The 27,711-nt window shown below is 41.6% G+C and overlaps 1 protein-coding gene across 1 annotated transcript in view; it reads left to right on the plus strand.

The window, feature by feature from the left end:
- The first annotated feature begins 1,368 nt into the window (after nucleotides 1-1,368).
- NXPH2 (neurexophilin 2) overlaps nucleotides 1,369-27,711 on the plus strand; it is a 48,184-nt gene continuing 21,841 nt past the window's right edge. The window contains exon 1 of the mRNA XM_077320183.1: nucleotides 1,369-1,988. Coding sequence (XP_077176298.1) covers nucleotides 1,932-1,988 — 57 coding nt within the window. The 5' untranslated portion in view covers nucleotides 1,369-1,931. The remainder of the gene's footprint in view (nucleotides 1,989-27,711) is intronic.

Genomic DNA, 27,711 nt, shown 5'->3' on the forward strand with positions numbered 1-27,711 from the left:
ATTTAATGTATCTGATGTCTGTACTACACAATGCAATGTTTACAGATTATTTTTCCTTCTACAATGTGGTTTTAAATAACATATTTTTATTAAAGGCAATTTCTTAAGATATAACTAAGTCTCTTATTAATTCATATCTAGTAATAATAATGTTACATGAAGAAGCTATCAGTTTCCCCCTTTTCCTTTGATCCATGTTAAATACTTGGAAGCTCTTCTACTGCTTTGTAGCAACACGTATGAACTTTATGGATGAGCACTTCTTAACCCAGTTCTATATGCTTGACTTAAACTTAAAAGAACAGTACAAGCGCATGATGAGATACTGTCCAATTTTCCTGTACAGCTATACTTTGAAAGATTCCTCTGGAGGAACAGATGAGGAAAAGGTTACCTTCTAATTGAAAACCCACACGGATACCAAGGTAAAACAGGAGCTAGCAAGTATCTAGTATGCTCCTCATAAACCTTTCTTTAAATAATAAAAAAACACCCATAAATGGATTCTGACATTAGCCTTCTCTGGGGGGAATAACTTGAAAAGCATTAACTGCAAGGGTTTTCAGAGCTTCCTTATCAAAATCCTGCTGCCCTTTTATTTCAAAAGGCTGTCCCTTATTTCAAACTCCAGCTCTGCAGAAAGGAATGCATTATAATACATGTTTATTCTCAAGTGTTCCCAACATACAGTATACCACAGCCACTGCAGTAACCTTTATCATATCTTTCAAGAAATGGAAAGAGGCAAATTCAGCCTGGGATAAAGAATGGTATAGCATAGGAAGTTAAGCGGACATCTTACTTGGATGGGAAAGCACTGAGGAGAGCAGTGGTAAACCACTTTTAGTTAATCACTTGCCTCGAAAACCCTATGAAGTGGCCATAGATTGGCTGCAACTTGATGGCACTCTGTACACACATACACAGGTAAACCCAAGTCCCCATTCTAGTGTCCAGAGAGAACTTCCCCCACCCTTTCTCCCCTTAACAGCTGCTGTGCTGTCAACCCATCCACTTTAAATCTGCACCTCAGCAGTCTCACAGCCGGTAAAAGTACAGCGTCCTCAATATGTTTATTTCAGAAGTGATCCTCAAGAGTTTCCCAAGCCTTTTGAGTTCAATCTAAAAATTAAACTGGGTGGATACAATGGCACTGTTGATGCAGTGCCTCAATTACGCCAGGCCCTCAGTCGCCATGCTTTCCCACCTTAAGGTGCCACAAAGCTAGAGATTCCCCAGTGTGCTAACTCATGCCCAAGTAGGCAACCCTAGTGTCAACACTGACAGCGGGCACGTGGTTCAATTGTGATGGCAAGTCAAGGGGGAATTAGCCGTTACTGCCTACACTCCCCCCAAACCAGGCAATTAACTCCAACCTAACCCGCGCCTCCCAGAGCTCCCTCAGGGCATTTTCCCGCCAAGAGCGAGCCAAGCGCCCGCCCCCCTCTCTGCCGGCGACGCTGTGAGTGGCTTGACGCTCGCTGCTGGGAGAAGTGATGCGCTTGTGCTCCTCGGTCTCTTCGGGAGGGTGTTTCGGCTGTCTCCTCCCCGGGATCTCCCCGGCCCAAGGAAACGGCGCCGCGGGGGGCGATTCAGCCCGCTCTCGCACGGCTGCGAGCCGCCTTCTTGCCTCCCTTCCAGCCACGAGCGGCGCGGAAGTCGCAGCCAGCCAGGCAGCCGCGGAGGGAGCGCCGGAGGACCGGCTTCGGGGGCAGCGGCTCGCCTGCCTCGTCGCCCCCTCGACCCCCGCCTCCCGCCTCCCCCGTGCGCCCGCGTGGCAGGGGCGCGAGTCGGCGTTCCTGGAGCCCAGCAGCAGACGGCCGAGCGCCGCATGTCCCTCCGCGCCGTCCTGCTGCCGCCGCCGCCGCCGCCCGACGTGGCGATGAGCAAGACCCAAGGCAGGGGCAGCCGCTCTTAGACGCCGCGCCAGGATGGTGCACCTGCAGCAGTCCCTGCCTCTCGTGGCCGTGCACAGCTTCCTCCAGCTTGTAAGTCCGCGGGGACGTCCTTTGTGTGGCTCGCACAAGCTCTTCGTTGGGCACCACACTGGAGCCAGTGTGTGTGTGTGTGGGGGGGGGGGGTTCTTACGTGTGCGTAGTTGTGTGTGTGTCTGTGTGGGGAGGCTTAGAAAGACCTTGTGAGTTCGCAGGGATTGAGCCCGAGTTTGGCGCGCGGCGAGATGCTGCCGCTGCCGCTGCCGCTGCCGCCGCCTTGAGCAGTCCGTCGAGGCAAAGGCATGCGTGCCCTCTTCGCCAGGCAGCCCCTTGGTGTCTTTTTGTGTGGCGCGGGAGGGTGTGCTGCTCGGCTCGGCGGGCTTTTCGCTGCCCGTGGGGGGAAAAACTTTTGCCCAGCGCAGGAGAGCGGCCAGTTCCTTGCCCTCCCGGAGCATCTCGGCTTCACGAAAGCCGCGGCCCGTTTTACTGGGAGACCGTGGGGGCGACGATGGGCTCGCTTGCTTCGAGGGACATCTGTCGGGAGACTCGGATTCCTTCCGAGCAAGCGACGAAGTTTAGCAGCCTAATACGTTAAAATAGGTTCAACCTCTCCCCCCCCCCCCCCCCACAGACACACACAGACACCTGTTTTACAAAGGCCTTTGACCAACATGTTGAATGCTCTGAACAGGGGACTGAATTCTTTGGGAAACTTAAGATCCAAAGATTGTAAGTCTCTCCCTAGGGAAAAGTTAATTGTGCTACTGCTTGCCAAATTCTCAAAACATTCTAACTGTTGAAAAAATAGTATATCTGCCTATGTTTGTGTAGCTTGAAGCATCTAGGGAGGTTCTCTTGCAGAAAATATGGTATGGTGGGGGAGGCTGCTAACAGCAACAATGTTACCTGATTTAACTTCATTTTACCATTAAGCACTTTAGATGTGCTTTTTGGTCATTTTTTTTTAAATGTATGGATTGGATGTATGTCCAGTATTGTGTCCCCCTTGGCCCAGTCCTGCAGCAAACTTACTGATCTAATCCATTGGTGCAGTGCAGTCTTGATTGGTTCATGTTTCTTAAGTAAATTTCACGATCTTCAGTGAGACTTCTTTCAAAGTACTTGTGTGTATAAGTGTACCTATATTTAGTTTTTCTTCCTCAAGTTTTGTCACTCCGTATATGATACATATTTAGTTCTGGATACCTTTATGTCTTTACGAGTACCCAGCTTGCTGGGGGGTAAACGGTCATGACTGGGGAAGGCACTGGCAAACCACCCCGTATTGAGTCTGCCATGAAAACGCCGGAGGGCGTCACCCCAAGGGTCAGATATGACTTGGTGCTTGCACAGGGGATACCTTTACCTTTATGTCTAGCTTTAGGTAGTTCTACAAAACATATTTAAAACGCAAGTGTAGCCATAAATCCTGCTGGATCGGATAAGGCCAGCTCATCTTGCAGGAATACTGCAGCCTCCAGAAAACAACAGACTCTGGTTCAAGGGGAATATGTAGAACTTCAGTTGAGACACTGCCATGACAGGGGTGTACACAATGCATTGTATAATTTTCAGTAAATAAGGAAACATCTTGCCCCTGGGGCTTGTTTGATGAAACATATTGGCATTATGACAAGGAGGAAAGAAAAAAGTAATAATTATTTTCCAATGTTGTAAAATAAAAAAGCAAACTCTTAAAATAATATTGCAGTGGTATTTCAGCATTCTCCTTTTCAAGCAAATGTAGCTAGTTTTGTGTTCATATTGGCCTTCCTTCTAGCTGAAAGTTTTTTTCTTGTATGTGTGTGAGAGAGAGATTGCAGTCATTAAGGGAATGTGTAATAAACCTTTAAGGGATTAGATAACCTCCTTAAGAGCAGGATTCTAATATTACAGCATGAGTTGATTGATTAGTTTTTGAGGAAGCTTATGTCAAATTCTAATCCATTTTTGGATTGTGTTTGTCTTGCAATGTTGGGGGAGGGGGGATAGCGCTAGCACTTTATCATAGCAATGAAGTGCCATGCTGCATCCCTGCGATAAGGCACACATTTTCTTTCACACTGCTTTCATTTTGGACAGTAAAAGACTGTTTACATTTTTAGAGTGGAATTTATAACTGAACACTACACAGGGGTTAAGGAAGTGAATGGAAAGCTGTAAATAGATTGCAGAATTGCTGAGCAGGAAAGAGCTAAATTGAAATACCTCCTTTCCCCCCTTAATTTCAACCAGATATCAAAGGGACTGATTAAACCTTCTGGCAGAGGTTGGTTTTGTTCCACATTTTATTGGTTGATGTTGTGAACCTCTTAGCTGTGGTTTTACAACAATTGTTTAACATGAGTACTCTGGATGAAACTATTTCCTCTGGGGGAAACACAAGGCAGTACCTGTTCCCAGGTGATGCAGTATATAACAATTAATCGGGGAATCTTTGCATTTTTTGTACTTTGATATGTTTAAACTCACACGGTTGCAGTCTGATACATGTCCTTTAATACTTAAAATATAGAAGGGAATGTAGGGTGTTTTATTTTTCTTTAAAAGTCGGTTTCTTAAGTGAATGTCATGCAACATAACAAAATGTGCTTAAAATTGTGCTGCTGCACTTTGTATATTAGCTAAACTATAGTTACTATAAAGAAGGCAGGGGACAATTAATGTGTGAATAAATGTAGATAGTGATCAGAGGCCATTACACTTACTATCAACTTCTGTGCCCAGGTATTCCAATAACTAGTGCAAAGTATACAATTTGTAGATAAATATTGGCCAATACTGGCAGTATTCCAGAGTCTCATGTAAACAATTAAGTATGAACATGAGGAATATTTTTACTTCTACATCATGCAGCATATTGACTAATTGGGGTGGTCTTTAATTGAATAGGAATATTTTTTGCTTAATGAATGTTGCTCAAGTGTCTAAAATTAAATATACACAAACTGAGGCTTTTGGTTTTATAACTGGTATAATAAAGTGATGTTGCATTCAAAATTGTTTGTTTTTGTTTTTAATTCAACGGAACCATATTTGTACTCCCTTTATGAGTGCTGGTTTCAACAGAAGGAAGTTTTTCAAAATTGTCATTCTGTTAGTGATATAAGGAGATTTTTAAAAATTGTAAATAAGTTTTATCTCACTCTTAAAAAAAAAACCCTGTAATGTAACAGAAAGTGCCTTTGCAACTCTGGAGTGCCTTTGCAACTCTTATTCTGGAGATTATGCACTATTCTTTCTTTATTGATCCATTTTTGTCCAATTTACTTCTTAAATAAATGTACAGGTTGTGTCTATATACGTACTTAAATGTGTAGGTGGTGAAAGGTACCCATTGTGTTATAAATAAAACTGCACACCAGGCATTCATGACAGAAGACCAAAGAGAAATAAATCCACTATAATTCACTGCTTGATCAATATTTTTGAGTCAATATATCTAAAAATAATGATGTTATACCTGTCAATAAGCATCTGGGTAGATATTGGCTTAAAAGCAAAAAGAAAAAACGCTTTGTCCAGCATCATGACTGTTATTGCTTTAAATTTAATATTAGTGGTCATTCTGTAGTTGCACATAATTCAGTGCCTTGTTAATGATTAGGGTAGAACAGCAATGGACCCAAAAACATTGGCAATGAGTATGTGCTTCATAAAATGGGTTCTCTGCCCAATGACTTAACATATCATATCAAAACTACATTTAAAGTTTTCTTGTAAACAAATCCTGATATAGTATTTACCAGATATTCTAAAACTTACTTAACAGCTTCTGAAATGTACAAATGAAATTCAAAATGTCAGGAAAGGAAATGTGAATTGCTTGATATCACAGTTAAAATCCAGGTTCAATGCCTTTTATTTTTTATATGACATTTTTTCTCCATATAAGAAAAGACCGCTACTCTTACAGTGCTAGGGAAGCTATCACACTATGATCTTGTTTTATAAATTTTGCTTTTAAGTTTTGTTTCTCAAAGATTTGCATAAATTCTCAAGAGAACTTGATGGTGTCTATGGTTAAGTACAGTATTCTTGATGCGTCTTTAAGGCATACTTTAAATTTAACCAGATGAATTATCTATATTAGAGGGGAAAGGTTTTTTTTCTATAATTAAAATAACATGGTCCATATTAATGAGATCCATTTTACTTCAAATAGTTTTTGAATTGTAAATAGAAAGTTTGCTGCTTTAGCAATGCGGTATATCACAACCTGTATTAATTTACATTCAGTGTGATATTCTCAGGTAAAACCATCACAGCTTCAGTAGTGTATTCTGCTAAGGTACATATCTCAGTTTTTAAAAGAACAGTCTTTTTTCCCGATGGAAGTGAAAGATACATTCCTAATAAGCACTTCACATCCCAATGTGAATGTAATACAAATCAGTTATTTTTAAAGAAACTTCAATGTTTTATGTACATAGGATTATCTATAAATAAGCTATTCTTGTCATAGATTTGATTAAAGAAGATTTTCTTTAAGAGATGTTCTGTTACATATATGTAAATATTATATTAGAATGCTAAGCACTTAAGATATTGAAAGATTTGGGGAATTTTTTGGAGACATGGGCTGTATTTAAAATGAGGTTTAGTCAGATTTATACACAGCATTTCAGAGTGTGGCTGTCTGTCCCCATTGTACTCATATGGGCCCTTCTCCATCTCTTTCCATCTGTGTTCTATCATTACACACAGCTCCTCCTCCATGCTGCTCTCGAATTCCACTATCTCCTCAACCTTGCTTCTCTAGATGATAGGAAGGACAAGAGAAAGCCACCCTCTGAATGTCAATGTACTGTTTACAGGTAGTAGTGGGCATGATTACCTTGTACCCAACCTCCACAATCTTTAAACAGTGTTAAACACACTGCATTCTGGGTACCATGTACAAAAATTTCTTATATCTGGAAGAAGGGAAAAAATGCCGTATATACTATGCAATCTCATGTTGAACAGAATTGTTTTCTGGCACCTACTTGTCTGTGTTTTCATTTCACTGTCTCACGCATAGGAGTCATTACTCGCTATTGAGGGCTAGAAGGACAAGGACTAAAGGATTTGAACTGAAAATATTGTCCAGTAATAGTCTTGACATGTGAATAGTTAATTTATTAGAACTAGAACAAGGGGAAAGTCTCCTGATTTAGAAACAATGAATTTATGAAGTAATTAAATTATTAAAAGTTGTAGTGTATTATTATTATTGATTACAATGAAGTATGCGTGAGGATAGGGGACAACAGGGAGTTTCACAGAAGTGAGTAGCATTCTTCACTTGTTTTTCACATAAGACTCTGTCATGGTGGTTTCTAATATTATTATTTATTAGATTTCTAAACTGCCCTCCCGCGACATAACGTTCAAACATTACATGCTGTTTCCACAACTTGTGAATAACAATGTCATTAATAGATATGTGTTGCATTCAGTCATGGAGGTTTCCAATACAACAGGGATAAATATCCTCTGTGAACATCAGTAAATCTACTCTCTGAGGACATCTTATACTTTAACAAATTCACAATTTATGACAAGCATTTCACAAGTTAACCATGCATTATGTGTCAACACTACTTCTATGTCTTTATTCTGATTATTCTAATAATCAATTCCACTAATTCCAGGGTTTTAATAAAGACAATTCTAGGTGGGTGGTCCAGTTGATCTGTAATAGAAGAGTAAGATTTGAGTCCACTAACATCTTAAAAGGCCAATAATATTTCCAAGGTAGAAGCCTTCAAGACTCTTGGAAATCCTGTTGCTTGTTAAGGTGTTACTGGATTTGAATTGTGCCCCTGATAGACAGACATGCATTTATTTGTTCACACTCTCATAATTTACAATCACAAGTTGTTTTCTTTCCCCCTTTTAAAAGACCCTTCTCTTTAGCATTTCTTTGTAAACAGGAGAAGCACTAACTCCCTGCTGTAACTTCTTATACTCTAGGATACCTTTCTTGAGCTGAAATAGCCCAAAGTGCACACTGTATTCCTAACCAGCAGGGCACTACAGTAACTTTGAGACTGGACTACTTAAGACACTGTATGTGGAGCTGCCCTTAATGATAACAGGGAAGCTAAAATTGGTGGAGAATGCAGCAGCCAGATGGAAAGGAGTTAAGTATTTTGTACTCATCACCCCAGTATTAAGATCAGTACACTAGTTATCAGTACACTAGTTATCAGTATGCTGCCATTTTCAGCTCAAGCTGCTACTATTAACACTGTTAGTCCTTCAGCACTTGGGACCCCCTTATCTCTGAGACTACCTCTAACTATAGGTGTCCACAAGGCAACTCCTCTCATAAAACCAGGGAGTATTGATAGTTCCACATCCCTTAAGCCTGTGAGAACTGCTGCTGCACAGGCTTGTGCCTGGTTTGTGGTTGTACCTATACCTGGTCCTGTGCAGATTGTTGAAGTTCTGTAAGGCAGATTTCTTTCACTGTGCCCTGGATAAAGCCCCTTTGAGTCCTGCCAGTAGTGGGAAAAGCAGGATATAAATATTGTAAAAAATATCAACAATCATTAGATTTATATGGTGGTTCCTTAATATTTGCCATTTTACCTACAGTCCTTTTTAAATCTTAAAATTGAACCACCTCTTTGATTACTACAACACTAATGATGTCAGTTGGGTTTTCACTGTATCTCCCAGTTCTCTTTCATCAGCATGCATACAAAATTAGAATTTTTGTTGCAATGTGCTTAACTTATTCATCTTGTATCAGTTCCCAAATGGTCTAGTTTGGCAACTGCAATGATTTTAAAATATCTTTGCATAGGCCTATATGCAGACTAGTTTACCATGTACATATATTTACCCATGGAACAATAAATACCAGTCATTGTGTTAAAATCATACAGCATTTGAGGAATGTGGCTATTATAAAAGACAAGCTTGTGTGATTGCCCTATTGCTGTTGCGACCATCAAGTACAGTGCAGCAACAACAGGGCTTCCAATTGACAAGTTTCCCTGACTCTGTCTCTGAGCAATGACCAAACCCCTACCTGGAAAGACCAGGGATTTTTCAGGGTGCTGTGTTTTCTTTTTTAGACTCAGCAATTGAATACAGTTACATACCATATGTAAATACAAATATACCAATATACCAGATCAGTACCCAGGCATTTTTTTGATGAAGGGTACTAAAAGAACTTGCAGATGTAATTTCTGAACCTCTGTCCATTACTTTTGACAATTTTGGAGAACAGGTAAAGTGCCAGAAGATTGGAGGCGGGTAAATGTTGTCCCCATCTTCAAGGAAGAGAAAAAGGAAGATCTGAGTACCTACTGCCTTGTCATCTTGTCGTCTATAGCTGACACAGTGACGGGTATATGTTGTCCCCATCTTCAAGGAAGAGAAAAAGGAAGATCTGAGTACCTACTGCCCTGTCATCTTGTCGTCTATAGCTGACACAGTTTTAGAACAAAACATCAAACATTTGGTCCTTGAGCAACTAGAGCAGATTACTATGATTACTAAGAGTCAGCATGGCTTTCTCAAGGATAAGTCATGTCAGACTAACCGTATCTCCTTTTTTGTGAAAGGTACTACCTCGCTGGATCAGAGGAATGCTGTAGACAGTTTATCTTGATTTCAGTGAAGCTTTTGATAAGGTTCCATATAATATTCTTGCTGACAAGTTGGTTAAATGTGGTGTGGATAGATAACAGGTGGACAGATTGCACCCAAAGGCTTTGTCGTCATCTTGGAGAGGAGTGACGAGTGCCTCAGGGATATGTCCTGGGCCTTGTGTTGTTCAACATATTTATAAATGATTTGGATGAAGGAATAGAGGGTGTGTTTATTAGATTTGTAGATGATTCTAAACAGGGAAGGGTAGCAAACATTGCTGAAGACAGAATCAGTACAGAAGATGAGCTTGACAGGCTGGAAAACCAGGGTAAAATGATTTTCAATAGTGATAAACGTAAAATTCTGCATTTAGGTCGGAAAAATCAGCTGCATCATTATAAGATGGGTGAGATCTGTCTTGGGAGTAGTATGTGTGAAATGCATCTAGGGGTCTTAGTAGACCAAACATTGAACATTAGTCAGCAATGTGACATGGGATTTTGGGCTGAAGCAAAAGAAATATAGTGTCCAGTTCACACAAGGCGATGGTATCATTTTATTCAGCTCTGGTTAAACCTCACTTAGGAGTACTGTGTTCAGTTTTGGGCAATTGAAGAAATTTTTAGTCAACCTAGAGCGTGTCCAGAGGAGAGCAATGAAGATGGAGAAGGGGATTGGATGCCCTTCTTTCATGAGGAAAGGTTGAGGGAGTTTGGTGTGTCTAGCCTGGAGAGAAGATGACTAAGAAGTGATATGATAAACCATGTTCAAGTAATTGAAAGGATGTCATATAGAGTGTGTCATATAGGGCAGGGGTCATCAACCCCCGGTCCGCGGCCGCAAAGGCCACAGTACTGGGCTGCCGGCAGCCGCGCCTGCCTCCCCCCGCCCGCAGCGAGAAGGAAGGGAAGAGGCAGGCGTAGCCACCGGCACACCGATGATGCAAACGCGAATGCGCGCAGTTGCTGCACACCCCTGGTGGCGAAAACTTGCGTGCGTGGCAACTGCGTGCATGTGCGTTAGCGCCACCTGGTGGCAAAAACGTGCATGTGCGGCAACTGCGCATGCACGTTTTCGCAGCACCCGGGCCATCGACTCTCCCTTCACCCCGGAGGCGGTCTCTGACCTGAGAAAGGTTGGGGACAACTAATATAGGGTGTCATATAGAGGATGGAGAAGAATTGTTTTCTGTTGCCTCAGAGGTTTGGTCCAGAACCAGTGAGTTGAAAGTAATTCAAATTTTTTTTGACTAAGCATCCAAAAGAAGTTCCTGACAATGAGAGTGTTTCCTCAATGGATCTGGTTTCCTTGGGAGGTGGTGGGTTCTTCTTCAGAAGTTTTTAAACGGAGGCTAGATAGCTATCTGACAGAAATGCTGATTCTATGAACTTAGATTGTGAGTAAATGAGCAGGAAGGATTTTGTCAGTAGTTGGGTCTTATGGCCCTTTCTTGCATACCCAGGGAAATGCTGATTACCACTTTGGGGATGAGAGTTAAATTTCCTCCAGGCCAGACTGGCCAGAGATTCCTGTTTGGGAGGGCATAATCTGGACATGAAATTTGGGTCACTATGGGTGGGCAGGTAGTTGTGAATTTCCTGCATTGTGGAGGGGGTTGTACTAGATGACCCTGGAGGTCCCTTCCAACTCTATGAGTCTGTGATTCATCCTGATGCTGTGTGCTCAGGGGCTGGCTACTGGCCCTCACTTTGCCCACTGTACCCCTTGCCCCTCCCCTGTGGTATAAGGCCTCTCTCTCACCCTCCCTCAAAAAGAGTGCATAAGCCCTGGCACAATTCACACCCAGTGCCAGCAAAGGAGCTCCTTTGAAGGTGGCAGTTGTGCAAGGTGTGAGCTGGACTGGGGCATGAAGGCTCAGATGATGACCATGGACTTCAGGCAGCAACAGCCACCACCGACCCAGTCGTTACCACATTCTCCTGTGATGGCAGCTCTGTAGCAGTCAGTGATAATATCCATTAGCAGCAGAGCTCACCAGCAGCAACCATGACAGGTGCTTACTATTTGCTGGCTGACAGCATTTGGTGGTGCCTATCTTACATGTGCACCAACATGCCACAATACCCGCCAGACCCTGCCACAAACTCCTACAGCCACTGTTCTCTCACCACCATAACAACTGAGGTTAGTGGGCAGGTGCTAAGAGGGCAGGGTAAATTTGAGAATGGCACCACCCCTGCCAGCTATGGGTCAGTTGTGAGTCACATTATTTGAAGACTGAGTTGTCATTGAAACAAAACAGCCAAGTCTTTAGCATCTTGCATTGTGGGGATAACACTGCAAAGAAAAAGGCTAGAGACTGCCTTTTAAAAATGAAAGCTGGGAATTCAGAAAAACAGATATGCACATTTCTATAGCAGTATCTAAATATATTTAATTGAAAACTTTAAAAAGGCCCTCCCAGTGATGGGGGGAGGAAATGGCTGCTGTGGGGCCAGGGTTAGTGGTGTTAATGATACCTTTTCCAAAACTACACAGCAAAATTGGTTTGAGAAGAACTGGCAAAAAAGTGGTGGAGGGCTTTTCCAGTGCTTTCCCGCTACAGTGCTGTAGGCAAGCAGAAAAAACACCATTTCCCCCAAAGAATCAAATCCTGTACAAATTACCTTTGTGAAAACAGCCTAATAGGAAACCAGAAGAGATGGAGTCAAGGATAGCTATTAAAGGTCCATGCAACCTTAGGACACACCTGAATAATAGCTTTCTACGCTTCAAGTTGCATTAATGTGTACTGGCTGGAACTAGAGGAAGAAGTATCTTCTGGCTATTCCATCATCCAATGTCAGGAAATATATCATAGAGCAAATGAAAGTGCATTGTGAAAATGATATCCATTTACTGTAAGCTCCGTTCATCTTTCTCTTGTTTGGGCTATATCATGAGCAATGGACTTGATAAAACCACAGTCTGGTATCAGCATATAATATTTGTGGTATCTGTTTGCACTTAACTGAAGTGGCATCTATCTGTCCTGCAGAGAGAAGAACTTAATGTTGGTAATTAAGGATGGGCACAAACTGGATTTTTGTGAACTCATAAAAACCAAGAGGCTGGTTCACAAACCAACCCTGTTCATGAGCTATTTGAAGTTTAAATCCCTGCTTGCTTCTCCCACAGATTTTGCCACTTAAGCCAGACAGCTGAGCAACTGCGAGCCATTTAAACCACACAGCTGAGCAGCGAGGAGTTCCTTGCTTCTCAGCTGCTTTCGTGAAGAGCAGAAAGTAGCGGTTTAAATCAATGCTTTTTGTTCTTCACGGCCATCAAAATTCATGCACATTTGTGATGTTTCTTTAGATCTCAAACATTGCTTCATGAACCATGGACTGGCCAAAATTCATTATGAACTTCAGTTTGTCAGCCAGTTTATGCCCATCCCTATTCGTTATACAGTCGCTGATGAGTTGTGGTACAGGTTGCGTTTTTAATGTGTGTTAGCTTCTTGACCTTAAACTTGCAACAAGCTTATGACTGGACATAGGAGATTTGATTGATTATGCAGACTTTTAAAAACGTTGTTTTGGTAGCACTTGCCACCATTAGCAGAAGATTTACTGCATGGCAGTCATCCTGCATCAGCTATTTTGTGGCAACCTTTTTATGGCTATACTCATCATCTTGTACCAAAATTCCAAAAGTGCCATCAGGCTGAAAAATGTTGGGGACCTTTGACTTTAGTTTTGACACAACATTTACTTGTTACATGATTCAGCAAAGTGTATTCTTGTCTCTCATTTAACATGTTCAAGCAGATTGTAGTGTTTGTAATATTTTGACTACTGAATGAGATGATAAGAAGAAGAGTTGGTTTTTATATGCTGCTGTTCTCTACCCGAAAGTCTCAAAGTGGCTTACAATTGCCTTCCCTTTCCTCTCCCCACAACAGACACCCTGTGAGGTGGGTGAGGCTGAGAGAGCCCTGATGTTACTTCTCAGTCAGAACAGTTTTATCAGTGCTGTGGCGAACCCAAGGTCACTTGGCTGGTTGTATGTGGGGGAGCACAGATTCAAACCTGGTTTACCAGATTAGAAGTCTGCACTCCTAACCACTACACCAAGCTGGCTTGGTGGCTTCACTATCAGTCACTTTCTGCACTCAGAAATCATGATGGTGAGCTTTCAAAGTTTAGTCTTCATACTGAAAGCCCCCAAAAACATGTATCTCGGAGGCCAGAAAACTGAGTGAACATGTGTACAGACAGACCCATGAGATGCTATAATCTGTAAGAGTTAATAACTAGTTAGCACGTAGTATGGTTTTCCCAACTAGTGTGTGATTTCTCATTCGTTACAAGTGCCCATTTCTTGACAGATGGAAGCCTTTCCCAGCCTTCACATTACCATGCTTATTCAGGCAGAGGAGTCACAGCTGCCTCCCTCCAAAGCAAAGTGCAATTACTGTATGTGCTGAGATACTCCAAGCTTAGCAAATGTGAACTTGGAATATTCCATGTTCAGCACTGTTAATTGTTTTACTGTTTTGGTAATATTTGCCAAACATGTTTTCTTTTTGTAAAAATGAGTTATTGCATAGTAAATGTAACATTTATATATATGTGTACTAGGGGCCAAGCCCGTTGTATTCAGGAATACTATTGATTAGGGGGGTGGAGTGGAAGAACTCTGTGGACTGCTTCCCCCTCCCCCCAGGACCTGGAAAGGCTGCAGGCAGCTGTTAGGGAACTCACCAGCAGGGACAGCTCTCATGCAGCAGGGATCTGCAGCCTCCAAGTCTCGGAGGGAAGTGGAAGGAGGAGGGGGTGGTCAGGGGTGGGGGGACAGAAGGCGATTGGCTGGCTGCTGGACAGACAGGTGAGCCGGTTGGAGGAGGAGGCACTCGGGCAGGACAACTGCCCTGAGTGGGTGTTAAGCGTTGAGTGGCACTTAAGACATGAGACACTCTCCTCCTCCAAGGCCTTACCAGAAATATATAATGTGGAACAGATGTGTTGGTAGATTATAAAATGAAGGGTTAGGTGGCAAAGGGAAAGTACACAATCATTATTTTGCTTTCTCCACTGATCCAACCTTGACTTTTTTCCTCTAAAGTCAGTTACTTCATATTGCAATAACAATTAGCTTATTTCATTTAAAAAATACATAAGAGTGGGTTGTTTCTTGAAAAATAGTTGAAAAAAATCAAGCATTTGCTGGCTTTAGAACATAGTACATGTAATTACTACTTTTTTATCAGGGGAAAAATCTGCAAGAGTATGGCTGATTTAAATGTGACTGGTTTAGCAATTTAATTTGTCTATAATACATACCAGAGCAACAAAAAAAATTAATTAGATTAATTTGAGAATGACTAGAAGCATTATTGTTTATGTTTCAGCAAAGGTGTGTGATCACCCAATTCTGCTGCAGTAGTCCACACTGAAATCAATAGGTTATTGGTCCCATTTTTGCTTGGCTCTTCCAAAGTCTAGGAACCACATAATTCAATTTAAAAGAAAAATTCATAGAATAGATCTACTCGGTAGGGATAACAGACAAAAGTTCAGTAAGACTGAGGTAGCTGGTCAATGAAGAATCTTCTCAAGGACTGAGGAGTTAGCCTATTTGGGAGGGGGCTGCACTCTCCCTAATGGAGCAGTTTCATCATTTGGGAATGCTGCTAACTCCTGGCCTATGACCAGGTGCTCAGATCTTCTCTATGGAATCTATTATCAGTTGATAGTACAGCAGTCTCAAAAAGCATGATCTAGCCATGGTGTTCCTCATTCTGATAACATCTAAGTTAAATTATTGTAATATGTTCTATGTGAAACTGCATGTGTAAACTTGACTACTGACTTCCATTGATCCCATATGCTTGCTAAATATTCTGCTGCCCCTCTGTTTCCGGACACAATTCCAAGTGCTGATTTTTCCCAATAAGTAGAGAAATGGTTCGTGATCAGGGTACTTGAACCACTTGCAGCCCACCAGTTAAGATCTTCTTTGCAAGGTCTACTGTCTCCTCTTGCCATCAGAAGTGAGGTAGGTAGAGACAAGATAAAAGGCCTTTTCAGCAATGGTACCTCACCTTAGCTTGGTGGGAATTATGCCCTTGTGGAACATTGGCACAGATTTCTCCAATTAACTTGGAGCATATATCAGAGACCCAAACCCAGGAGCCCATGGGTTATTGCTCCTGGTCCTAGATGGAACCCCTGAACAGCATCCTAGACTTGTGGCTCCATGAGGTTGGATGCACACAAGAAAACTAGACATTGTAAAATATATAAAGATTTATAAAACTAAATTAAAATAATTGACTATGTATTAAAGTCATTATGGCTCCACAAAAAGAAAAGATGATAAGTTTTCTCTCTAATAAACTCAGTTCCTTAGTATTAGATGCCCCATTTAAAATATGAACAGTAGCATAAAAGTGATCATTATGTTACACTCCATCATAATGAAGCATAACATATCTAAGCACACTAGCATGGCATTAGCATGATTCTCTATGGCAAATATTCTTATTATAGCTTCTTGTCCTCTGGTGTCAAATCAAAACTCTTCTGTGGAACTTTCTAGAAGATTTGGCAACTGCTCCTAAGTTCCTCCTCCCATCTGGTTATACAACTGAGCACAGGTTCCCATGATTAATAATTATTATAATTATTTTATTTTTATAACCCGCCCTTCCCTGGATGGCTCAGGGCAGGTAACAACAGGCTTTAAAAAACAGTCAAAACAGGTTTATATAAAGCAATCATAATACATTCAATACATTAGTTTTTCAAATCTTTTAACCAATTCCTACATTCCTGAGTTCACCCTTGAAAGAGATAAGGAAGATGGCTGCGGGTACATTGAGATCACAAACACCTTCAAGACGAACTAGGTCTTGAGGGGAAATTAGGATGCTTGGCCTCACGTGCCTGCATTTCTAGAAGATGAAGTCCATGGAGTTACCATGGATGAAGCTCTCTACAACAAAGCCAAGTATGTATTATAGCCAAATTAAATTGCTAAACCAGTCACATCCCATTAAATCATCCACATTCCTATGAAGCAAGGTAGATTAAGGTAGTCTTAGCAGCATGAATACAATGAGCATAGCTGTCAGCTTCCACATTCTGGTTACCTTTAATGAGAGTCATCTCAAAGTTGAAAACTTGAAGACTTAAGAGCCATCTTAACACCTAACATTGTTATCATTCATTTGTGTCCACACCTGTCAAGGCACTCTTTCTGCAGCATTGCATAAAGCTGTTCTTATGGCAATAACTATCTATTCAAATAAACAATAGGATGTTCACCATCTGGTATCTTCTAGAGCAGCCTTTTTCAACCTTTTGACCATGAAGGAGCCCCTGGAAAAAAATTTCAGGTTTTGAGGAGCCCTCAAAGCGATGTCAGCTGGCCATGCCCCTCTGCCATGTCCCCATAAGTTGGATGTCACCGGAAGTGACATCACCACCTAATATTTAAGCAATGTTTTGAACTAACCTTGAATACTGAACCTTTCCGACTTGCCAGTTATGATAAAATACAATCACGGTATTCCATCCCAGATGATTTATTAAGAGCACAAGTTGATGGGTCTAATCTGAGAGACTGGATCTTTAATACTGATGCCATACTGGATAGACAAACAATAATAAAATCTAACTTTTCTCCTTTGTTTAAACTATTCAAAACAGTCCATCTCAGATCAGACTATTTAGTAACCATCTCTGTACAAAAACTTCGAATGGCATTTGCTCATTTACGCTTTCAAGTTATGCCATCAGCCCTACTCTCAGGCCGTTTTTCTGGTGTACCTTTTGCCCTTCGCCTATGTATCTGTGGAGAACCTGCTGTTGAAAACCTTTATCATTATGTTTTGGATTGCCCACTATACTTGGAGCCAAGAACCAAATATATTGAGAGATGTTTGAGTGGCCAGAACTTCCCTATGAATTTGGACAAAATTGTCTTTTTATTATCAGATACCAACCCCCTAATTAGTTATAATGTTTCCCTATTTGCATTAGCCGCAAGGAAAATTTGAGCCAAACTTATGCCACCAGAGAGCTAGAAACCTGAATACTTATTGTCTTTTATTATCTATGGACTACCGCATGTATTGTTCTAATTCTTTTACTGTTTTTATATCAACTGAGATATATATTGATTGCATTGCATTGTAATGGCCTATGGCTGGAAACAATAAAGTCTTATGATGATGATGATGATGATGATGATGATGATGATGATGACATCACCACCTGTGTTAACAGACAGTTTTGAGGAGGACTGAAGGGGGGATATAGGTTGTAGCTGAAGGCAGGAATTAGGTATGCAGGCTTCACCCCCTTCCGGGTACAAAAATCATGAGAGAACTCACTCAGGAGGGGGTAAGGGGAACAAAGTGATCAGTTCCCTAGCTTGTGGCTGAGTCCAATAAGACAGGAGGGGAAATCCTATGGATCCCCTCGGAAACTTTCATGGACCCTTGGGGGTCCCAGGATCCCTAGTTGGGAATCCCTGCTCTGGAGTAAATCAGTATGAACCAGCCTCAGTTTGAATTGCAAAGGTCATAATCTGGCGGAATAAAAATGGGTGCTTCAGACAGTTTTGGTTTTAAAATGTCAAAGTCTTGTTGACACACAGATGTAAAGATGATGTGAATAGGTGCTTTCTTTCTGCTCAAATCAGATACAGGTGAGGTGACTTGACTGAAGTGGGCAATGAACTTTCTGTAAAATCTTACTAGGCATAGGAAAGCCTGTCACAGGTTGATGACATACTTTGATACTTGCAGTTCTGGCTTCATGAGACTTGATCATATTTGAACCAATCGGGTGACACAAGTAAACAACATAGTTACATCCAAATTGGCATTTTGAGGCATTGATAAGTAAAGGTATCCTCTGTGCAAGCACTGGGTCAAGTCTGACCCTTGGGGTGATGCCTAGCGTTTTCATGGCAGACTCAATACGGGGTGGTTTGCCAGTGCCTTCCCCAGTCGTTACCGTTCGCCCCCCCAGCAAGCTCCCAGCCTCATGGGCAGAGCTTTCAGACTGCATGTCTGCTGCCTTACCACTCTGCGCCACAAAAGGCTCTGAGATTTTGATGGTGAAGCCCAAATTATGGATTCTATAAAGCAGTTCAGGCACAAGCTCCTCCTAAGTAGAACTGTAGATGTTACCTTGGTAAGCTACAGCAAAATACAGTCCATTAAGCAGTTGCTTCATTAATGTCTTAGATACACCATTCAGTCCAAATAGTATCTTGATGAATTGATAATGTCCCAAAGATGACACAAGTGCTGTTTTATCAGACGCTTCTGGACTGAAAAGTACTTGTCAATATCCGGGTGCGAAATCAAGAGTACTGATGTACTTTGCACTGGTTAAATCCTCTCAATATGCAGAGCGGGATATAGATCAATAACAGTTTTTTTACTTTCTAAAATCCACACAGAAATGACATTCAACAGATACAGATTCTGACACTCTCTTTTATGGAACAATCACAATAGGTGATCCCCAGTCATACTGATATTCTTTTATCACACTTCAGTTTAACAGTTTTGCTGAATCTTAAAAGCAACCATCTCCATTCAGTGGATATGGACTAAATTTTATTGGAGGATACATGCCAATTTCAATATGATGAATAATTAAATCTGATTTACCAGGCATATTAGTGGCTGAAACATTTCAACACTTGTTTCAATTCAGTTTGTTGTTAAGTTAAACTAGATGTCACCCAAATTGCGCTTACATGTGTTCTGGAGCTATGGGGAAATTAGCCAAATTATACAAGAGGTTGGGTAACTAGCGTTAATGGATCGATTCGCCTGTGTATACGAGGTCGATTCCACCTGTAGGAACTCAAGGCAGACACGTTGGTAAATTGTATAAATAATAAAAATTGTCTTTATTAGAAGGAAAACAATAAAAGCATGTATATATCTAACACACTAACAAGCAGTCATATAGAGAAGAATAGAGTGGGAAAAGAAAGTCCAGTATAATTACCTTTCCTGTAGAGGTGATAGGCAAGAGAAAGCAGGCTGCACAGGGGGCTGGCCTATGTGGGAGGCTAGTTGGAAATTTCCACTGACCCCAGTGTTGGGCAACTGCTGGCCCAAGCTGGAGATGGCTGTTGATAGCCGTAGACAAAGGTATTAATGGGTCTAAGAAAAGGGAACCATCATGTCTCAATGGGTCTAGCAGCTAGTGTTGGGAAAGAGATTTTCCCTTGCAGAGGGCCCAAGAATGAGAAGTTGGCCAAGAGCCCCTGGCCAAACTAGTTCTGGCCAGACCACCCTATCAGCAAAACTATGGGGGGGATCAGAATCCAGAGGCACCTGAAATTCCAACCTGTAGCAAAGGACAAGCCTGGTTTCCAAGATGGATTCTGCCCTAGCAGTGTGTCTGATCAGGGTGTTTCAGTGTGTTCCTTTGTCTGGCTTGCTCCCAAGCCTAGACAATTGTGGTGTACTACTGGTTATAGAGTAGCGATCCCCAACCCGTGGGCTGCGGACCACATGTGGTCCTTTGACTAATTGGAGGTGGGCCTCGAAGGACGCCTTCCCCCCCCCCGGCCCTTTACAATACACTTTGGGTGTCATTGTCTCCCATCACTCCCAGATGGGACTATCTCATTGCAGAGAAACAAGCTCAGGGTTCCCATTGATTTGTCATTGTCATGAGTTAAAATTTCCATGAAAATAAAATGTTCATTGTTGTGGCGTGTCTGTATCTTATTTTGAAGGGATGTTTAAACATTACCATAGCGATCAGAGAGCGTTAGGGCAGTGGTTGAGAGTAGAGGAGTAAACTACCCCCCCCACCGGGCCTCAGTAAAAGGCGTTGAGTGGTTCCCGGTGATAAAAAGGTTGGGGACCACTGTTATAGAGTACAGTGTGCCAGTATGTGAGGCTAGGGGTCCTTCCATAATTAACATAGAAGCCACCTGCACATGCTCTATGCCTTCAGCTTCCCAGCATTCCAGATAAAAACACTTCCTCTTTCTCCACTGCTTTTACTGGAAATGTCTGACCCACTCTCTCTCTAAACAGTTTCAGGTGATTGACATGAACTACTTGAATCTTCTTCTGAGAGTTCACCTTTAACCAGATAGTTGTCATTGTCCATCTTTTGCAGAAGTTCATAAGAATCTTTCCAAACCACAGCTAACTTGGGCACATAACAATAACACTTTATCCTTAGCAACAAAATATCTGGGTTTGCTCTTTTTATCATAATGCATCTCTTTGCTGTTCTTGTGCCTGCTTAAGAAACCCCTTGGCAGTTTCTCTAACCTGCTCCATCGTTTGCTTCTGCCTGACCAGGTACTCAGTCACACTAGGACAATAGCTTGCCTGAGCACCTTCCCAAAAAGCATTTAATAAACTGAAATGTCCAGTTATTTGCCTCCTCAAAATTATTTATTTATATGTATATATCGCCCTCCCGTCACGGATCAAGGCGGTTTATTAAAAACTTGGAAATCATAACACAGGTACAACATGGCTCAATATTAACAGCAGGATGACATCAGTAGTAACAGTAACATTTGGTGAGAATGATTGTCTTAATTAACATTAACAGTTACATTAATAGATAACTGAGTCTCATAGGTTAATCAGTCCAGGGTTGCCCTTTTTTGTGCTCCAAGGGCACATTTGGGGAGTACCACTCCAAGCAGGCTAAAGGGAGAATCTCTGATGGCCAAAATGAAATAAGAAAGGGCTACATCTCAGGTCCCTGGGGTTTCCATAGCATAAGCTTTTAACATTTTGCCCAAAGTCTGAACATACTGTTCAACAAAGCTATTTGCATGCTGGTGATGGGCCACGACGGGTTTCCACTCTAATTTCTGCCAGCTCATAAACCTTTTGTATCACTTTGGAGGTAAAGTTTATTCTTTGATCTGAAATTATCACCTCAGGTCAACGGAAGTTTGCAAGGAGTTCCAGCAAGTATCTAGCCACACTCTGTGCAGTAATTGAACTCAGAGTGAACACAGTAGGAAAATGACTTGAAGTGCAAATTCCAGGTTATGTTTGGTTTTCAACTATTTTAGTGTGACCTTTGTATCCTTCGTACTTCCATCCCCATTGACAAAATACACTGTCTGCTCCCTAGCAGGAATAGAAAACCTTTATACCAACCTGGACGTACCTGGACACTTAGATTAGATTCAGTGAGATTGAAGGGGATAACTCAGTAGTGGTCTTTTCTGTGCATTTAAGAGAGATGCATGCATTTTGGGACCATATACTCTCCAAGAATGGTAACAAATCATGCCAGTTACTCAGTCTTGCCTTCTTTTCATATCCACAAAACTCAAGTAGAAATTACAAACAACTTACCCCATCTTTAGAGTTCCCCATCCAGTATTCACCAGGTAGCCATGAAACATTAAAATCTTTAGTGCTACTCAGGTAGATCAATCATGGGTCCTCCAAGAATCCATAGACATTTCTTCAGAACATTGTCAACCCATCATATGTATCCTAAGGTCATTTTTACTCACAGGAAAAGTAGGGGCTAGTATATTAGCATAGCCTGAGATTACATTTTCCCTATAAAAATAGAGTGCCCAGTACCAATCGTGTGTGTGTTTTGGGATTCTCCACAAACCCCCATTTGGATGTGGGTCTGCCTTCTTCTGTGTGTTCTTGGGTCCGATACATAAACTGCCTGCTTGTATGTAAGTTCTCCTCCTTCCTTCCAGAAAGCTCTGGTCATTTTGCTGAATCTGCAGAATTTCCTCTTCACATTATGATGATAAAGATTGCCTCTCCCCAAAATGTTATCCCCCTTCACCCTTTGTTTTCCTCAGAATTCTTGAGTGTGTGTTGCATGTACTTTAGTGTGCCTATATCTCTTTAAATTCTTTCTAATAAAGAACATTTCCAGTTTAAATCTGACTAGTCTATTTAGAGTTTCTTGGGGAAATATCCTGGTATACCCAGGTGGAGATCCTGTATTTACCTATCTCTCATAAAGTTTCCAATTAAATTGCTAATTTCTCCAATTAAAATCAAGAGAAATTCAGTTTGCATAAAAACACTTTCTGGCAGATTTTACAGGTGCCACAATAATTCTGCAGTTTCAGCCACTTCAGGCCAGTAGAAGGACTTGGCTATCTTGGCCAAATTCTTTTTTTATTCCCAAGTGGCTTGCAAAATTTTTATCATGTACGACCTTAAGAATTTCTTGTCTGTATTCTTTGGGTGCCACAAGCTGATGAACTGTCTCAGATTTTTTAGGCAAATACTCTTGATTTAACAGCCAATCACTCCATACAAATCTAGCATTCACAGTCTCATTCAGTTGTGGCGATAGAACATCAGCTTTCAAATGATATTACTGTAAGGTCTCACAACAAGGTTATGCCTCCATGGTGTTTTCCTGTCAATGAGTTCTTGCCTGAACCCCATGGGTTCCCAGAGCAAATATAAAAATATATATTGTGTATTAAAGAAAATTTAGGAGTGTCAATTTATTGATCATTATAGCACAAGTCTCTAAACCAAGGAACTCAGAAAATGAATACTAGCTTACTGCCTAACACTTTGAAAATGTTGTATGTATATAAAGAAGGAGAGGGACTGGGAAATGAAGAAGGGTTCTGGTGCTGCTATTTCTCATCCAGAAGAATGGATGCCTCCTTCACATGAAAGAGAAGAGATGATGTTTTGTGGTAACTTGACAGGATAGGAAGACGATTACATCAGCACTGGAGGAATGGTGGAGAGTTGTTTTCAATGGCTTGGAGAGTGAACGTTCACTCTTGAATGACCTTCTGCCCACCCCTTGGCTGAAAGGTCCTTAAGCTTCCAATTCTGAATTTTTCAGTGCCACCTTTATGCACATCAGAAAGTAGATCTTGGTTAACTGAAACAAGCTTAAATAAGCTCTCCAGTCCTTTCTAGTGTTAGTTGGTTCCATGATATTCTGTGTGCTTCTGTATTCATGCATATGGTTATTTTCAAATATTATCCATTTAGTTCTTGATGCATGAGATAAACAAGAAATAAGAGTCTCAGGGGCTGCAGAACAATTTGCATGGAAGTTTGACCAAAGAAACTGAAGACGTTCTGCAGCATTTGAAAGTGCTTGTCCAATAGCAAATCCTAGTGTTGCTTATGTAGTAATAAAATCAGCTGGAAGAAGAAAAAAATCACAAAAAGAGATAGTAGCAAACATTCTTCCACATTAATAATAGGTGTAAACCAAAATAATAAGAAAGGCTCTGTAAGGCCTTTTCCACATGCAGGGAAAAGGCCAGGCCAGTGCTCATGTGGCAATGGGGCTAATCCCACCTTTCACATGATTTTGGTGCTGGCTTGGGCTTGTCCCATGGCAAAGGAATGTGCATGTGGGCACTAATGGGCCCTATGTCAACCCAGGTGTGTCTGGCAAGGAAGTCGGGCTTTCCAGGGCCTGCCCCTCCCCCTGCCCTGGGCTGACTACAGTGACCAGAAAAGGACACAAAATGACCAATGTGACTGCCATTTTTCTAACCAAAAAAAAACAGCCCCAGCCCCCCCCCCTCATGGTTGAACCTTTCCACCCACAGCTTTCTCACGTGGAGGCAGAAATCCAGGATAGATGGGGTCTGCTGCTGAAAATGATCCCCCATGGGGACACAGGAAGTGACTAAGCAAACAGCCCTGTTGCAAATTCCTGGAGGCGGCCTGGCATGGCCACCAATGTGTGGAATAGGTCTAAGTGATTTAACCATGTTCTCAACCAAAAGTTTCCGCGTTCCCTTTTTTGCCATGGGCCTCACTGGGGTGTGTGTTGGGCCTGGGCCTTCAATCGGGCCGTCCTGGCCTTATTTTCCACCCCTTGCCCAAATGCGATGTCTTCTGAAAAATTTAAAAAACAACATTCTAGGTAGTTCTGCTGTGCTGTGCAGCACAACAGAGCTGCCTGGGTTTCATTTAAAAAATTGTAAGAATGTTCTTATGCAAGGGCACAAATCCAGGGTAGATGGGGTGCAGCAGGCCAAATACCTGTGCAGGAGTGGGAAGAAGCGGGGCAACCTGCCCCAAGCCAATAACCCGGCGGTAGCATGGCATGACCCCTCCCATGTGCTAAAGGTCAGGTTGAATTACAGATATAAGCACATCAGGTCCATTTAACCCTGAAAATAATAAAGAAACAAATGAACAGAACCAAGAATATAAATCATAGATTTACACGGAAGTGTTATTAACAATTAAGAGATACAGGATATAAGGTATAAGAGCAGAAATACAGGACCTACAGGTAAAGAGTTTGAAATCAGTGGGAGAAGAATTACAATGTGATGTACCTAAAATGAGTCAGATAATGCTGTCTCAGATATTGATTCACTTGTATATCACAAAGACAGGTGAAAAAGTAGCAATAGCTTTTGTGTTATAAAATTTATTTAATTGTTTTAAACATTTCTTTGCTACCTTTGTACCCAGTTCATGGTCTCCAAGACAATAAACATTAGATCATTTTAGGCAATAAAATGCAGTGAATATACACACAGACATGAGTGTGTGTATATATTTTAAATAGCTAAAACACATAAATGCACATATAGTGAGGGGGGGAGCTAATGGGAGTAAGTGGAAATCTTTTCATTTGCAAAGAGAAGACCATGAAAGAGGAAGACAGATGCATTTCCCTGAGGAAAAGTATGTGCTGTTGAGTCACAATCAACTCATGGCAACTTTGCAGAGATGGTTTTTCATTCCCTTGTTCTGCTTAGTAACCTCAGTTTTCCTTGGTGGTTTCCCATCCAAGTATTTTCCGTGGCTGACCCTGTTTAGCTCCCAAGCCCTGACAAGTTCCAGGCAAGGAGTTCCATAGTTTCAGTGCGCCAACCAAGAAGGTCATTTCTTAGGTTGCCACCTGAAAAAGGGCCCATGAAGATGACCTAAGTGGTCTGGCAGGTTTATATGGGTTTATTCTAGCTTTTCCTTATTTTAGCTTTTCCTAAACTGGAAAACGTTAGAAAAAATTAAAACCTCTTACGAAATACTTTGTATCCAAATGATCAATGACATTTACATGTCATTATAGGGGTGTATGTATCTGGCATTTATTTTTCCTGTTTCTAAGCCCAAATAATGTTATTTACTCTTTTTATTTATAGGCACATGGTTTCTGTATTTTATATGCCAGCTGTAAAATGATGTTTAATGTTCAGCTGCAAAGTCTCAACTGTTGCTTGGATATGAACTTAAAAATTTATACTTTTTATTTTCTAAATATATACTGAACAATATTATTTCATGTGCTAACAGCAGTTCCATGTTCTAAAAATCAGAAAAGGAGTAGTTTAGTGTATTTCAGTTTCAAGGGTTTGGACGTTTGAAAAAAGAATATCTTTTATCTATTAGTTCCAGAAATGCTTGAGTAGGGTAGCAATGTTAGTCTGCTGCAGTTAAATGTTAGTCTGCTGCAGTAAAAAAATTGTGGTATCTTGCAGTGCCTGGGAGGATTACTCCTTCAGAGTCTTTCCTGCACCATCCATCCCAGGCATGGAATGTGTTGCCTTCTAGTGGGATGCAGCTGAGAGTTTGGCCATCTGGGTGGTGTACCGTGCACCCAATGCACAATCAGATGCCCTGCTAACCCTGCTAGAGGTGGAGGCAGCCTGGGCACTAAAGTACCTCAAACTACTGATCCTGGGGGACTTTAATGTCCATGCCAAACTTCTGTCCTCTGGAAATGGACTGGACCTGGTGTTGGCCATGGCGATAATGGGGCTCTCACAATTTGTCACCATCTCCACCCATCAGGAAGGCCACATCCTGGACCTTATATTTGGTGCAGGAATGGAAGTGGAGTTGATAATGGCTAACCCTGATCCATGATCAGACCACTACACTCTGAAAGCCCAGCTAAGAATACACCCCTTCTTAGTTGGCAAACAAATTTTGGCTTGCCCAAAGAAACTTATGAATCCAAATGGATTCCTGAATGCACTGCAGGACCCAGTGCCTCCCGGTACTTCTCTAAATGAGCTAATCAGCAACTGACATGACAGGATGCTGACTGATACTGATGAGATCGTTCCCCGGCACCCTCTCCACCCCCGCCAAAAACAGGCCCCTTGGTACACAGAAACTGTTCTCACAGGGTGTCTTTTGTGAGGAGAGGAAGAGAAGGCGATTATAAGCCACTCTGAGACTCCTTTGAGCAGTGAAAAGCAGGGTATAAAAACCAACTCTTCTGTTTGGAAGGTGCTACTGGGAAATAGTGTCTCCCCTCTCCACGTGGCCGTATGGTGCTTCTGTGCCCCCTCTACAGTTTTCCCATATTCCATGTCATTGGTCTCAAATATGCTTTGTTGTAATGTTCTTGGAAAGACTGCAGCAAGCTCAAGGTGGTATCCATATGGAAAAGGAAAGTCTACATCTTCCCAGTCCACCCATAAAAACTAGTAGGAAGTTGGAGGTGGTGAAGTGACCCCTTATTAAGCTCTTCCTGGTTGAGGGCTGCCTCCTGATTGGGGCTAAACTTCCTGGGCGGGCCATTCCTAGATGAGGGTCAATCAGGTATTGCGTGAGCAGTAAGTTTTGATCTTATAAAGTTTACTGATAGCTTCATAGCAGCAATGGCCTAGTCTCTTATGCCAAACCTGAATGCACACATTGTGGCTGCAGGTTTGTGACAAATGTAATTTGTGTTGATTATTTGTCTCAGCTCCTGGTTCTCCAGAATTCTCATCACATTTTTCAAATATAGTTCATGTATGGTTCCATCTGGTGACTGACAGGACAAAAATCCATATTTCCTTTTTGTATATTTAAGGCAAAGTCCATTTCATGTGAAAATAGACATTTCTGGAATATCAAACAGTTCATTAAAAATTCTAAAGAATTACAACTGTGATTAATTGATTCAGAATCCAAAATGAATCTTCCACTACTAGTCATTAAACTGGCATTTTGCCTATGAGGGCATTGGTATGCTGTGTTCCCAATTTCTTCACATAAAAAGCATTTGGAGTTTTATTTATTTATTTATATGGTCACAGACCAGCATATAAAATTAGATATAGTAAAACATTAAGATTTTAAAACACGTTGGGGGGTGAAGTAGTTGGAGTCTCTGCTTCCTGCAGATCTTTGATCCGGTAGCACTTTGTAACACCCAACTCATGGGATGGGGAGGTTCTCTGCCTCCCTTTCTGAGCACCTGAGTCGTTACAAATGCCTCTGAACAAATAGTCT

The sequence above is a fragment of the Paroedura picta genome, chromosome 2, assembly GCF_049243985.1.
Source record: "Paroedura picta isolate Pp20150507F chromosome 2, Ppicta_v3.0, whole genome shotgun sequence".
NCBI lineage: Eukaryota > Metazoa > Chordata > Lepidosauria > Squamata > Gekkonidae > Paroedura > Paroedura picta.